A 16,794-nucleotide genomic window follows, 5' to 3' on the forward strand; every position below is an offset into this window, starting at 1 on the left:
GAAGTCATCTCCCAGAGGGGTTTGAGCAGAAGAAGGATGTCATCTAACTTGTGTTTTAACAAGATCACTCTGGCTACTGAGTGGAGAACAGAATAGATTACAACCAGTCAAGGTAGGCTACTTTAGACTGTGGTGACATTGGTGCACAGTGGTATGTGGTCTGAGTCTAGGTATGTTTTGAAGGAAGAGGGGAGAGGATTTTCTGACACACTGGATGTGAGCTGAAAGAGAGGAGTGGAGTAACAAAAGTTTAGACCAAAGCGAAGTGAACAAAGGAATTACTAATATAAGCAAGCTTGCTTTAGAACTTAAAGACCATTATGTAAGGTGATATTAACTAGTTCATTTTGTACCACAGGCCAAATATTTGACAGATTAAAATCTTATTCTATTCCACTAAGACAGAAGGTATTTCATGTTTTTCACCAGTTTTTAATTCTGTGGAACTCACTAGTCAGAGGTCATGTTACAACAGTGGAAGTTTTTAATGAGAAAAGATTTTATTATAAGAAACAATGCCATCAGGTAAAAATGCAAAAAATTGTGCAATTATGGCAAAATGTTTAAAAACATCTACACATTTGCCCCCAAAGGACTACAGTACTTACTCCATACCTGAGCACTGAACATTGAATGCCATTTGAAACTGCTTCACATAGGGAATCTGATTCCTTGCAGAGCACACCCACTTCTCCTCATGCACCAGTGAAATCAGCCTGATGCGTAAGCATCAACTCAACAGAAAATGAGGATGGGAAATAAAGAATACAGTTTCTACTTTCCTATAACATAGTTATACCAAGTCCAGTTTTCAATATGTAAAAAATATATAGGAAAGTGCTACATACATTCTTCAAATGCAAAAACAAAGTTCAAGTGGGACTGGCATATGTTAGCCTATATTTTAATTCTGTAGTCCCCATTGTGCCTTTTACTTATATTCTCATCATACTATGCAAACGTACCTTAAATATCTAAACATATATACCCACACAAATTACTAATCTTAGCTCTCTAGGACCTCTTCTGAAATCATTTTAAAAGTGGCAAAATATCCCCAGTTATATAATTTTAAACAAATAGTTCTTCGTACAAAATTCATATATACTCTACTCCCATAGCAAATTCTAAACATTAGTTTTGACACACTATGCTTAGATCACACCCCCAATATAAATGATTATAGCAAAGGATCAACTGTTGTGCAGATGAACAGAAAAAAATCTGCAGAATTAGCCACAGTATATTGTATTCCTATAGATCACACGGCACATATAAATTGTTAACTCACTGTTCTATGTCATGTTTTCAAGTAACACATTTTTTCTAAATAAATACAGAAGATTGTCAAAAAGCGGCAGGAAATCCATATTCAACAAAGCTTTCAGAAGTAAATTACATGAACATCTCTTGCAAAGTTAGTTTTCTCCTCCCCTCAGCAATGCAACACTGGAAAGATGCTTCAAACACTCACAACAGAAGCCCACAACAGATCAAGAAAAACTAGAGAGAATAAAGGTGGTTGACAAAGTTTATAAAGAGATTATAGACATACTATCAAGGCCAATAAGAAACCACATAGCCAACTTCCTAAGACTAGATTTTAAAATGTTAATTCTATAAATGCTGTCCACTTTAAATTCTGCTTCAGAAAACGTTCCTTACTTGTAGAGGTCAAGGACAAGCAGTTCGGAAAGTTTCTGAAAAACGAGGTATGTGATGCAAAGAGGCAATGTTTTTAAATTTGTTTCACAGTATCACATGACAATTTGTGCAGAGTTTTTTAATACAAACCATGCCAGTTTTGTTTTCTTTAACAGAATCAAAATGTTCTACTGGGCTATCCCCATATCCTTTATCAATTATTCTAGGCAGAGTAAAAAACAAGTTACTAATGCAAATATCTGCCTTGGGTATTACAAATGAGTTGGTTTGTCCTTTATGCTACTATTACTAACTGATTGTTAGAAATTCATCCATTCAGTATGAAAAGTGATTTAGTACCTACAATGCTATGGTTCTACTCACTCGCCCTTTCCCTCTCAATACCTTCAGCCAGAACAAGGTTTTCACTGTAAAAATATACAATCTGTTAAGTGCAAAAATGAAAAAAAAAAACCAAAAAAAAAAAAAAAAATGAGGTTTTAATGGTCATATGTAACTTAAAAGCCATTAAATTAGACCACTGCGGGAGTTTTAGGTTTTTAGAAAACAAAATTGTAAAAGCAGGTATAAAACTTCACATTACGCTCTGTGCAGAAGAGAAATAAGTCACCTTCCACTGTACCGATAATGAAGGGGTGGGGGGGAGGATGGGAAAAGGAGGTAGGGCAACAAAAAGGCCCGTGTTAGTGCAAACTGAGTGTCATGTTCTCATTATTCTAAAACTGAGTCCAGTTAGAGATCTTGCTATCATTTAAGCAGAGAATCTTGTGAAGTCACAGGAGTTCAACAGGTAAAGTACTATGCCACGAAACCAGCATACCAACTTGAAAAGGTAAGCACAGGCTCAGACAATTTAAACTTATCTAGCTAGACACATGAATTCACTTATACTAGCACCAGCCACCTATGAATTTAAGCCCTTTTCGGGATTTGTAAATAATGAGACAGTGTGAGCACTTAAAAAAGTTATCAACAGAAAAAAAAAAAAAAAAACTGCGACTTTAAAACTTTAGCTTAACTTAAAGTTACATGGGAAATGTGAAACAATCGGACTAAAAGCTCTTTCTCAGACAGATTTGTTTTCCTTCAACCTACACTAAAAACATACTTAAATCTCAGTACACTTGAAAACAGTACACAAATATATATATATATATATACATACACATATACATATGTACATATACATACATATGTGTGTATATATATATATATATATAGAATGAGGATCTAAGTGCTTCTCTGTGTTGGAGAGGTCACAGCTAAAGTCCTAGTGATATTGCCTCAAATTTTTACCCGTATTTAAAATAAAAAAGTCACATCAAACTAGTTCAGATGTCTCTAACCATAATACCCTAACTGCTCTTCTAAGAGTGCATAGTTGTTGATTCATCTGGTATCTCAGTGATGAACTATCACAAAATTCTAGAATGAAAATGATTACTTTTATACCAGAAAAAAAAAAAATGCTGATAATTGCACTTTGTTACCTTTTGCTTAATGAAATGAAAACATCACAAGGATGAAAAGAAATCCCTCCCTATGCCATAATCTTTAAGAGCACCCACTGCCATGTACAAACTCTCTCAGCTTCTTAAATACTGACAGCACTTCTTGTATCATTGAAAGACAAAGTTCCCCAAGCATAAGATGCCAGTGAGCTCACTAAGGCCTGCTACTCATTAAAGTACTTTTTGAAGACACTGAGGATAGAGTTTAGCAACAGCACATTCAAAATGCCGGCCAAGGTCCCAGAGCCTGTCTGGGGTCTCGTACACTTTCATCCATTGGTCAGTGATGTCATCATATTGGTAAAGGGAATTTTTCCTGCTGGTTCTGAAGACATGTTCTTCAACGGTCACTTGAGTAGCTCGAACAAATAAATGTAGTTTATTCTGAAAAAGTACCAGTTTAAGGTATGGATTTATGGACTCATCACATGGAAAGTCCTTCTTCCGAGTCCATTTATTTAGCTCAATATCATAGGCTTCTACAGTAAACATACGTTGATGATTTCCACAGGTTCCAGCTATGTAGTAGATAGAGTCCTTGTATACAGCTGCTAAGCCCTGGATTCTAGGCACAGTCATGGGGGTTAAAAAACCCCAGTAGTCTTTTTGAGGCTCATAGAAGAGGAAAAATTCTCCTAAAAAAAAAAAAAAGAAAGAAAGAAAGAAGACAAGAATATATATATTTACATGTCTCTTTTCAGTTTTATGTTGAAAAGCGTAATTTTCCAAATATTTCACTTTCTAAACTATTTCTTGTATAATCTCCAAAGATACATTCTATAGTATAAAATAGCTTAAAATGTCTTCATTCCATGGCAGAACATAACACACAGTATTATAGTTAGCCTGAATTGGGGGATTTGTAAGAGGTAGGTACAAGGAGTTACTTTAGCTTTAAGGCAGAATAATAGTTGAGAGCTTGGCTCCATTTATTCTATACATGTGTCTATTTTAGAAAATATATTTTAAGCCAGCTCTAAAAAAGCATTATCACTAATGGTTAGCCAGTAAGATCAGAGTATGTACACAGCTTCATCATGAATAAGCCACTCCACATTTATGTGCTAATTACTTAGTTAGAAGATAGCACATGGAATTGTTCAGATTGACTTCTATGGGCCATTAATACGTTTACTTTAGTGCTGCTATAATTCAAAGACAAATGTAAGAGGAGAATACGTGGCTTTAATATGATAGAAAACACACAGTTCATGGAGTTGACTTCAGGTCATTTTCTACTCTATTTTGGTGATAAAAGGGGGTGCTAAGTCAGACTGCTAATATAAAAATGTCCAAAAGAATTAAACCAGTGAAGATTTACAAGAATTTTGCTAGTTATAGCATTTGTATAAAACCCTTCATTTAAAAATCTCGATCGATACTCCAGTAGCCACATACAGTACAGTATAAGCCTCTAACTATTTATGTCAACTTTATTTATATAAAGAGGCTTTGTTTAGATTAGAAATACCTACTTCTAAACTGAGCTTCCCCTTCAAAATTGTTTTGAACTAGATTTACTCTTATCTACAAATTGAACTGCCTACTTAGTAATAGTGACACTATAATTTGAATTCTTCTTAGAAGAGCTTGTTAAACCGCCATCTTTTAGTTGCACATCATCTTCCCTCATTTACTTTTTTAAAGATTTTATTTATTTATCTGAGAGAGAGAAAGAGACAGAGATAGAGAAAAAGAGAGAACGAGAGGGAAGGAGAGGGAGAAGCAGGCTCCCCACCAAGCAGGGAGCCCAGTGTGGGGCTCGATGTGGGACTCAATCCCAAGACCCTGAGGCAGACACCCAACCAACTGAGCCACCCAGGTGTCCCCCCTCATGACTTTTAACAGGATTCTTAAAAAGACAATAGAAAATAAAAGTTTCTAACAGGTACTACCTCTCAATGAATTTCTTATAAAAAGATGACTCACAAAAAAAGTTAATTTTTAAAATCTAAAGTCCCCTTAATAACTTAAACCAGATAGGTCATTAAGAAAACTTGCAGAGCCTCAGATTCCTCTTATATAAAATGTAACCTCGGATTAAGCAATATTTATTTCCAGCCCTGAGATTCTGTTAATTCCTTGTTACTTTGCTTTAGTATTCACATTAGTACATAACCTTTACCTTCCAATTGAAAGTCTTTTAATTAATTCTATCAAATGGTCAGCCAGCAAGACCAAAATATATATAGCAAAGCATCATCATATTGAATGATATAACTTATCCAACCATATTGGACAGATTATACATCCAGGCTTATATTCCATTATTCGGCAAGACCAACAAACCTAATCATGTCCATTCTTCTATTTAACAAAAATAAGGTATTAGATAGTGATACTCCTTTTGGAGAATTAACTCGATATTGAAATTTAAACAAATTTGTTCAGGCATTTCTAGTCAAATAAAAGATGAGAGCGAAGAACATATTCTTTTAAATGGTATAAAAGCTAAAAAATCATGTATTTACACAGGAGTCACCCCTTTTTTCTTGTTTTATTAAAGTAATAGTGTGAGGAAAACATATATAAGCAATTAAGAAACCCAGATGAGAGGGGTACCTGGGTGGCTCAGTGGGTTAATCCTCTGCCTTCTCAGCTCAGGTCATGATCTCAGGGTCCTGGGATCAAGCCCTCCCCCCTCAACCCCCCCACCCCCTCATCAGGCTCTCTGCTCAGCAGGGGGCCTGCTTCCTGCCCCCCACGCCTGCCTCTCTGCCTACTTGTGATCTCTGTCTGTCAAATAAATAAAATCCTTAAAAAAAAAAGAAAGAAAGAAACCCAGAAGAGAAAAAGGATGTTGGTATTATCATCACTGTTTTCAATATTCAAGCAACTAAAATGTTTAAGAAACCAAACACAGGGAAAACATTAGTTCTCACTAGGGGAGCCTGGGTGGCTCGGTCATTAAGCATCTGCCTTCAGCTCAGGTCATGATCCCGGGGTCCTGGGATTGCGCCTGCTTCTCCCTCTCCCTCTCCCTCTCTTCTTGGTTTTATTCTCTCTCTCTTTCTGTCAAATAAATAAATAAAATCTTTAAAAGAAAAATTAGTTATCACTAATTAGAACCTTGGATCAAATATCTTATTTATACTTACTTAGTCCTTCTTTCTACTTCTAGTACATGATCTTCGCCAGAATACTAGCCTTCAATAGTTTAAACAAATAATTTTTTTAAAGCTAAGTATATTAGGGGCGCCCGGGTGGCTCAGTGGGTTAAGCCTCGGTCATGATCCCAGGTCCTGGGATTGAGCCCCGCATCAGGCTCCCTGCTCAATGGGAAGCCTTCTTCTCCCTCTCCCACTCCCCCTGCTTGTGTTCCCTCTCTCACTGTCTCTGTCTCTGTCAAATAAATAAATAAAATCTTTAAAAAATTAAAATAATAAAGCTAAGGTATATCAGATAGTTCCTTATAATAGCAAATGTAAAGAAAAAGGTAACACCTCAAAGCTTTTCAGTGAAAAACTTGAAACATACTATGGAAGGTATCATACGCTGCAGTGAAATTAAATCTAAAGACTATAATTTCAGGGGCAGCTGGGTGGCTCAGTGGGTTAAGCCTCTGCCTTCAGCTCAGGTCATGATCCCAGAGTCCTGGGATCGAGCCCCAAATGAGGCTCTCTGATCAGCAGGGAGCCCGCTTCCCTCTCTCTCTCTGCCTGCCTCTCTGCCTACTTGTGATCTCTGTCGAATAAATAAATAAAATCTTAAAAAAAAAATAAAGACTATAATTTCAAACTCTTTATAATTAAGTTTCCTAACCTTTGAAATCATAAGGCTTATCACAAAATTCTTCGTTCTTTTTTCTCTTTTAAACTAATCCAGAAAGTTCTATGAGAAGTAGCTGCTACAACATCTCTTGATTATGTATTATTAAAGAGTAAAACAGTCCTGCATCAAGCTTGGAGTCAAAAATGGCTCTGAAAGTCTCCCCAAAATGCTGAACAGGTATTCACTAAATTGTGTTTTCAAAATACTTATCCCCCATGATGTCAAACACAGTAAGACATAAAAAACTCACAGAATCATTTTAGTGTCTTAGAGATCCCTGCCTTTTTTGATTCCCAAGTTTACTGCCTTTATAATTCCTTTAAAGAACAGACTTGCAAAAAAAAAAGAAAAGACTGGCAACAGTTTAAGATAAGAAAGCCGGAGGAGTCCTCAGTTAAGCACAAACATCTGTTTTAGCGTAAGTACGTAAACCACATTTGACCTACTCCCCTCTCCTGGAGAATAAACCAGTAGGCACCTACCCTGTAAAACATAGATCTTCTCTTTGTACTCCACAGCATTATGAAACTCCATTGCAACAGGCATTGCGCAAACGCTCGTCCAGCAATTCTCTCTGCTGTCGTAGCACTCCACGGATTTTAGTGAGTTTCTCCCGTCACCTTCATAAACACGACCTCCTATTGCATACATCTTACCACAGCAATACACCAGTTTGCAGCCTATTCTGGCTCGCAGCAAGGGGGGTTTGGAAAGCCACCTATTGGTGGAATGGTCGTACATCCAGAAATCATTTTCTGCCTTATGGTCGATGGAGACCTCGCTGCTGCTGGGCCGGTACCCTCCTGCAATGTAAATATCATTATCTGGTGATACAAGAATCCCAACTTCTCTTAGATCATTTGGTGGTTTGCATAGTTTAAACACTCTTCCTGTGACTATATCTAGACAAGGCACTGTTTGCTTCTTTCCTGAGTGTTTGTGGGCAGCATCAAAGCATATGATCATTTCGGACGCGGTCATTCCAAGTCTCTGTGTGCAGCCATTAGTATTGGATGGGCCCTTTTCTACATAGCTTTTGGCTATAGCCTGTGCAAACTGAGGTGGAATTTTCTCGATAAAGGCCTCCTCCATCAGAGGAAAACGTATGCATTTGGCAAAAATTTCTGGAAGGTGCGCTTCTCTTTCATTCTGTTCATGTTCAAACCACCTTATAATGCTTTCATAAACATGCTCTTCTCGGTCTACGTTTAAATCATCACTATCTAGGATACTTATCAGTTGGTCTTTTGTCAACTGGAGAAACTCTTGTTCTTTGGTGACACACAGAAACTTTTTACGAATGTATTCTTTGACGATCTCCGAGTTCCTGATGACCATAATGATCAGCAAAGATGAAGACCCCAATAGAATTCTGTGGGTCCAAATGACTGATCATGTACTTAGCACATTGGTCTTGGATGGAAGGAATCTGGAAGATGCTAGCTGCAGTGAACAAGGCTTGAACATTGGCCTCTGTCAGAACCACTCTGGAGGTGTAGGCATAGTTTAACACTAAATCCATTGATTCAGCTTCAACACCAACTATTCGAACTTCTTTTTGAGTACTTTCTGTAAGGCCGCTAGTGAACATGGATCTAGGAGGGAAAGAGTGGTTAATAGTATATATGCACTCCAAATAAAAATTATTGTGACAAATTTTTTAAAGTATACAGTTACCTTACCACAAAGATAACCTTGGAGACTGAAAATATTTTAGTGTGTTTCCTGATATTCTGAATGGGGGTAAAAGCTGATCATCTAGAGTAAGGATTTAATCTGACTAATCTCAAAAATTCTATTCTCAGGGCCAGTCCACTTTTTTACTTTTTCTTTTTCTTTTCTTTTATTTTCTTTTTTTTGTTTGTTTGTTTAAATTCAATTAGCCAACATACAGTACATCATTAGTTTTAGACACAGAGTTCGATAGCCAGGACACCTTATTTTCCTTGGAGCCCCTATCCAGGAGTCTGGTCAAGTTGCCTTAAGGACTTGAGATATTAACTTACCAGACCAATCAGAAAATTTAACAATACCTATGAGGTGGCAAAATGATATATTAGCATACACAGACTGTCTGATTGAACTCTTCATGTCCCAATGAAAGTGTACAAGGCAACTTGTCCCTGAAATATATCTTTAAAAATCTCATCTCAGAAAAACAAAATGTTCTTCAGAAGTTCATGTTCTCTACTACTTCCTTTTAAAACTATTATCTTCTGAATGCTTCCTTAATCATTATAAGGAATATAAAGAACTTCACTTCACTTTCTCTTGGACATTTTGAAAACCTTTGCTTAATGAAATATACTCAGTTTTCTCAAAGCTACCATATTTTACCTATGTATATCTGAATAGAAGTAAACATTATACCAGGTTAATAGAATGCATACTTCTAAAGAGAATTTAAGAATTAATTGATGCTTTGGAGACAATGGTTTTGAAAAATCCCAAGCTTTTGCCTTTGAAAGCAAATTTGTTTATTTATTTATTTACTTATTTCTAATTTAAAATATCTGTGCATTTTGGGGACTTTTCTTGGCCAAACATTAAGTAGCCAAAAGCCTGGCTCTATATTTTAGTATTAGTCATTTACATACATCATTTGCCTTTCCCCTTCCTCCTTTAAGGCTTCTTTCTAGGCTGCTCTTAAAATTAAATGCAAAAATCAAATCAAAATTCTTTTAAAAAGCCTTTGGGAAAAAGGGTTGTTTGCCCTAGGGTGCTTAGTACATGTCTATTAAAGAAACTGACCTAACATTGGTGATAAAGTTGTTTACGCAGACAGACCCCTCTCATTTTCAAGTGTTAGATTATTTAAAAAAAAAAAAAATCCTTAAACTGTTAATTTTAAAATACAATGAGAATCACTGGGGATATACATGGGTACAATGATAAAGCTTGTTTGCCTGGAAGAACCATCTTTGAGGCCTACTTTATCTTCTACAACATAAATTTTAAGCTTAATATCACATAGGCTTTTTTTCATGATTGAAAACTAGATCTCCCAATGTATAAGCTGGTTTTCCATTTCAGGTGCTGAAAAACTCAGCTATACAGCTACCAATTAAAAAGAAAAATAAAGCCCTTCATTAGGCAAAGATTAACTCCCAAAGGAGAACATTACCACATACCCCTTTATCATGGGAACTCTACTGACTTGAATAGGCTGGCCTCACACACAGGAGCACTGTGACACTTGATGAGTTCTCCTCTGTTCTAACAGGATCTATCTGTAAATGTTACGTAAAGATGGAACACTTCCTCATACAAAATCCTGAGCAGCAGAAAGTTTCCAATAATCATGCAGATTTTAATTCTGACAAGTCACTGGGATCATGAAGCAGCCATGCCAGATTTCAAGCTATTTTTATTTTTTTTTTCCACCAGTGATGCAAGACTTCGAAACTATTAAGTATGTCTTCCTAGATCTCACATAAGGAGCAGCACCAGTGCCAAGAAACTTCTCTAGCAAGAGATAAGAACCTAAGCCTTGAGTTTTCTAGCCAAATACCTTCATCTGAATTCATGCATCTTATGCTTAGAAAGTTTTCCAAGCATTTTCCTTAATTTCTTGTAATTAAGAAACTCTACTGTAGCATACTTCTTTTAAAGTGATTTGTCTAAGTCTTCAAACTAATTTTAATTACAAGCTAGAGTATAAAACTTCAGTAAGATACAGACATTTTCACTTTCAAGTTTCAATTTTTTTAAAACTATTCAAATCTAATATACAATAGAAATTTCTCAAAGGCAACTTTAGAGGGGACCTACTCTTGTTCATTAAAAGTCATAATAGTGACTAAGAAGCCTGACTCTGGAATCAAACCCAGCCTCTTCCACTTAGTAAGTAGTTAGATGATTTAGTCAGGTCATTTAACGTCCCCAAATCTCAGTTTTTCACATGTAAAATTGGAATAACTGTGCAGAGACAGGATGGTAAAGATATATAAAGCAATATATGTAAAGTAAGCTTAGCCCAGAAGTTGGTAGTAGTAGTTATTACATATATTTAAATGCACAGCTGAACTAACCATATCTAATGGATAATCTGGATAATCGAATCCCATCAGTAGCTTCCATTACCAGGCCAAACTTCATACCTTCTGTGTATAGGAGTTTCTTCTTTTTTTCCTTCCAGCTCACTCCCTTGTGATGGTTAATACTTAACAGTCCAATGACCTATCCCTAGGCAAGTCTAAATGGTTACATCATAAGCATCAGACTGAAGGGACTATATTTAACCCAGTATTCTGAGAAAGAGGAACCAGAAACTACTGTCTGGAACATTACACTGATATATGCCCTATAAAGGTAAGCACCTTCAAAGGGAAAAACAAAACAAAAATACCTTTAGAGCATAGTTGAGATTATCTCACTGTCATTCAGGCACCATTTCTGAACAGTGAAATGCTTAAAAAAGTGAGCGCTTTAAAAACAAAAGTTACACTCAAGCAGAAATTGTCTTTATCAGTGATCTCCTCTCAAAGTGTGAAAATCTTTGTTAAACCCCAGTTTTGAAATTTTACAGTTCAAACGTTTGATACACAAAGAAGAATGTAATGAAAAGGAAAACTTAAAAACACTTCTGGAAATCATGGAAATAATCTTTAGTCTGGAGCCTAAGATATATTCATTCATTTTTATTTCATTGCTTTCCCCCATAGCATTAAAACAATCTACTGAATGGTAATTTGTTTTCAAAAGAATGCCCTATTATATAAATTCCAAGAGTTACATACACCAGAGAACTACGCCCCAAGGATAAGTTTTTGGAACAAATTATAAATCAGCACCATCCACTAAAACTTCCAGTGATGGAAATACTCTATATCTCGGTTTTGCAATTGTCAGCCACTACCTACATGTGGCTACTGAGCACTTGGAATGTGGTTACTTTGCCCAAGGAACTGAATTTTAAATTCTATTTAATTTAAAACAATGACCGAGGAGCACAAGTCTAGATTTTGAAGTTATGCACCTGAAACAAACAAAAACATACTCACTAACTTAAAAACCAAAGACCCGAATTCTAGAAGAATCTGTCAAGTCAAAAACAAGGGCTCAATAAAATAGGGCCTGTTATTTATTTTCAGGAAACAAACTCATTGGCTTCATTTAATTGTCTCATCTGCGTTTTGTAATCAAGTGGGCAACACTGAGAAATAAAGGGAACCCGGTGAGGATATCAACAGAAGTTTCTATCATCATCATACCTGAAGTAGGGGCTGATTGCAGCAAGAACGTTTCTATGACAGGAAAATGTTTTCCCGTGATCCACTTCCACTACAATGTCTGTCAACTGTCCTTCATCGTACATTGTTTTAAGTTGCTTAAGAATACTGCACGCATGGAAGGGGTCCATGGCATCGCTGGCTGTGTCTGAAGATGGAATCCCATTCGGTGTTGGGGAAGACTTACTTAAATCTAGGAGAAAAATCGTACAACCACAAGAAGTTCGGAGCCCGTTACGGCGTTCACGCCCCCACCCCCGCAACCCCCCGCCTACAAAAATACATCTATGTACATATACACGACCAAATGGGACGGCGGGGTGAGATCTGGGGGAGAGTGAGTGCTGCGCTGCAAGTTCAAACACCAGCTTGCTCCTCCGGGAGCCCGGCGAACCCGATATCCCGTGCTCGCGGAGGGTCTGTGCAGGCAGAACAGGCGCGGTGTCTGCGGCGATTCCTCCGAGAGCCAGAACGTCCCAGCCGAGAGCGGGGGCAGAAGCCTCACGAGGGAAGCTCCAAGGATGGCGGCCCGCCAGTGCCCCCTCAACCGCCTACTGAACTGGTCGAAGTGGTGGCGGGTACCCGGCCTCCCCATCGCTGCCCGGCCGGACCGCCCACCGCCCTCCACGCCATCCATCCTCCCTCCCCTCATCCCTCTCCACCTCCCCATCCTCCTCTCCGGCTCTTCATCGCCACCTCCTCAGCTCACAGCCTGAGCCTGGACCTTGGCCCACCTCTCCCGCAACACACCTCCCCAGCCACCACTAGACCCACCTGCCGACGCGGCCATTTCTCTACGGGGCCCCGGCTCCAGCTATTTAAAGAGGAAATGTCATTTCGCTTCTCTGGCTCCCGGGTTCCGGCTCTTCTAAGCTTCACCTGGCCAATGGGGTGGCCTATGCATCCGGCTCCGCCCCTAGCCTCCGAGTTCCGTGTTCCGATTGGCCATGAGGTCCGCAAGGCATTTCGGGAAGTGTAGTTTTATTGCCCCCGCTCCCGCGTGGTCCGAGTAGGGCGGAGGCCCACGCCGGTGATTCTTATTGGCTGGTTATGGCGAAGGTGGAGAGCTGGGAATTCGCCAGCCTGTGTCCGTGGGGCGCGCAGTGCCTGCCGGGAGAGGTAGTCTTCTGGCTGAGGAGAGCTGTCATTCTGAGGGGCTGGGGTAGGGAAAGCTCTTGAAATGCAAATTTCCCCATTTTAGGCCTCTCTCCAGGGACGCGGCTCTTTATTTATTTATTATTATTATTTTTTACCTTGTTCTTCATTCCCTAAACCTCTCGCCAGTGACTAGCTTCCGGTATGAAAACGGACTCTGGGTGAAGGCTGTGAAACCAGAAAAATTTGGAAATGGACAAGAGGGCTGTTGTCCAAAAATGCGAAGGAAATCTGACACTCCACCCTGAAGTAAAATATCAGGAGGCTCAAAAGCTAGCCATCTCTGATGAGTCACCTGTGACACCCAGTTGAAATTGCATCGCCTTGGCCGAGTGCTCTGGTTTCTACAGATTAATTTGGTCTGGTTACAACGGCGGCTCAAGATCTTTAACTCCCACTCATGCCTTGCTTTTCCCCGAACACCCGGAGAACACCTGTTCCACTTTTAAGAGCGCTTGAACAGTGTAGAGAGAGACAAGATGCTTTCCTTTTTGCGCCTGGGAATTAGAGGAGCTAAGATAAATAGTCTGAGATTTCTTTTGAAGACTTATTCGAGGATGCCCTGAGCCTGAGCCAGGCATCGTTACTGAAGCCCTGGTGTTTTTCCTTAATAAAAATGTGAACTTAGATAAGACCTTTTCATTCTTGAGCACTGAGGTCCTTCACCTGTACCCTGTGAATAAGAATTACTATCCCATCTGCCTCATAGGCTTCGAGCTTTTTGAAGGAAAGCAGAAATTTTACTGTTGGCATGTTTTGATGTACTTGTTTTGTATTTCTAGCATGTAACAGGTTGTCTGGCACATTATAGATACTTAATATTTTAAAAATAAATATAAGGCACAGATGAGCTAACATTGGGAATGCTATTTGCAGACCTTTGAAATGTAAGTATTATCAGTGAACGGGAAGGAATTTTTAGTAAAGATATAGTTAGTCTCTACACATAGCTTTTCTAACACTGAAAAGATCAAACAGTTGAGCTTCTTGATAAAGGATTGGAATTTAAGTTGTGATTGAAAAAAGATAGAGAATGATGAAAAGCAATCCAGCTCTCCTAGCTCCACTGAAAACTTTAGAGCTCAGAATACTATAATTCCCTTCAAGTTAACACGAATTGGTGTTTCCTTGGGTTGGGATATATGAACATTGATATACACTGTGTCTATCTGTAAACCGTGTCTGCACAGCTCTGCATGGATAAAATTGATTTAACCTCTATTACTCAGAACCTTAAATTACCATTTTTTATTATCTCAATGTTATTGTTTTCTAAGTTATGAAAATGGTAGAGGTTTCTTCACTCGCCATGTTGAAGATATTAAGACAAAAAGGACATCAATCCTTAGGGATTTAGCAAATAAAATACAGGACATACAATATTTAGGACATAATTAAAGTAAAATATTTGTTATCTAAAATTTAAATATATTTGGGTGTTCTGTATTTTATCTGGCAACCTTTGCAAACCTGTTACAATATAGATTTTCTGGTTTGGGTTTTGTTTTTGTCCTCATGATGTATCTAAGCCTTAAGAAATTTGGCCAGTTTTCTTTTTCATTTAATTCTCATCTAAGGAACAAACAGACTTGACAATATTGCTTAATTGATTAAAAGGAAGTTTTCTGATTCTTTGACTCACAAAAATTTCTGAATTTGGGGGTGGCAGAATACAAAGAACAAAGGCCAATCTAAATATAAATAGGGAAAATAGTGAACATTCATAATTACAAGGTTGCCATTTATATGACACTGTAAATAGACTCCATTCTACTGGGCAGATGGCATTACATAGTAAAGATTTCATCATCATTAGAAATGCATTTAAAAAAAAAAAGAATAAGGAGGAAGATGCAAAAATTGAGCCAGTAGTCCCACACTATTCATTCTCAATGATCTTTAAGAATACAAAAGAGATTTTGTTACAGGGTTGATACTAAATAGCCAAAGACTACAGCTTTGTTTTCAAATAACTCTAAATTGTAATTTTATAAGAACCTACTGCCAATCTAGAAAGGCAGCAGCAAAAGTAAACCAGGTTTCTTAATGCATTAAGTACTATATTGTCCTATGAAGCAATTTCTTATATATTTACAATTTAAAGTAAAATTTAATAAGGATGAAAATTGAAAAAGCAAACCAGATATTTGAACGACCTGTTATTTAGTTTAAATTAGACACTTGGAGGTTTATTATTTTAATGTGTATTACCTAGGAACCAAAAGGAAAGAAGTTTGTTATACTTGTGGTTGAGAGTAGAAAAGTCTTTATGTTAAAATTCTAGCAGAGATGAAGGATTGTGAAAACAGCAAATTTGGAGAATGAAAAAATCGCATAGTTGCCTTGTTTCTTTCTTTTTTCTTTTTTTATGCTTCCACTTTAAGAGAATGAATTTTAGCAATTATCAGCTATGCCCAGGCTACCGTTGATAATAATAACACACAATACAAAAATGATAGCAACCCTGATGAGGAAGGTACAAACGAAATAGGACATCACTCTGCAAATCGATTCTGCTGTTTTCTAATTTTCCCTGTTCAGTACCAGTTGAGTCTGGGAAATTGACCAGAGCAATATAAAATGAACGTAAAGAGAGAATACCTGTAACTGTTACCTTTTAACAAATGACATCCTTCTATATTTATCTTTCTCAGGCTATAGCTACAGCACAATGTGATATTTCTCCTTTCTAAGGACTTTTATGTTGACTGAATTAATGCTTTAAAATGAAGTAACAGGGGCGCCTGGGTGGCTCAGTGGGTTAAAGCCTCTGCCTTCAGCTCAGGTCATGGTCCCAGGGTCCTGGGATCGAGCCCCGCATCGGGCTCTCTGCTCAGCAGGGAGCCTGCTTCCCTTCCTCTCTCTCTGCCTGTCTTTCTGCCTACTTGTAATCTCTGTCTGTCAAAAATAAATAAATAAATAAAATCTTAAAATGAAGTAACAAGTTATTTGATTATAAATTTCATATGACATCACATACTGAAAAAGTGGGTTTTTTTGGTAATGTTTAGAACCTGATATATTTCATAAGATTTTGTAGGGTTTTGTATTTAATAGAAACAATAGATAGTAGATGGCATAACTATATCTATCTATCTATAATGAATAGATAGTAACATCAGGTTTATTGATTGTATATTACTGGTCTCTGTTGTATTTTAATTTTTGAAATTTTATTTTTAAGTAATATCTACCCCCAATGTGGGGCTCAGACTTATGACCCCAAAATCAAAAAAGATCAAAAGTCACATGCTCTTCCACCTGGGCCAGCCAGGTGTCCCAGGAATGTTCATTTTAATTTCCTTGAGGTGGTGTGAGGCTTCAACATGGTAGGAACTAGAAGACTGCCTTTTGTAAATCACTGAGTTTGATTATACTAAGGGTTATTAAAACACATTAATTTGCCTTTTAAGTGTTTGAAATTTAGCATATATATGAAAAACAAGAGATTGTCAAACTAG

General features: G+C 37.6%; 1 protein-coding gene across 1 annotated transcript; it reads right to left on the minus strand.

The window, feature by feature from the left end:
* Positions 1-466: 466 nt before the first annotated feature.
* Positions 467-13,076, minus strand: KBTBD8 (kelch repeat and BTB domain containing 8). The gene is given in 5 exon segments (XM_047747187.1): positions 467-3,811; positions 7,430-8,259; positions 8,261-8,542; positions 12,161-12,371; positions 12,953-13,076. Coding segments are annotated over 5 exon segments (1,803 nt in total). The 5' UTR covers positions 12,969-13,076; the 3' UTR covers positions 467-3,347.
* Positions 13,077-16,794: the final 3,718 nt, after the last annotated feature.

This window comes from Lutra lutra, chromosome 1, assembly GCF_902655055.1.
Source record: "Lutra lutra chromosome 1, mLutLut1.2, whole genome shotgun sequence".
Taxonomy (NCBI): domain Eukaryota; kingdom Metazoa; phylum Chordata; class Mammalia; order Carnivora; family Mustelidae; genus Lutra; species Lutra lutra.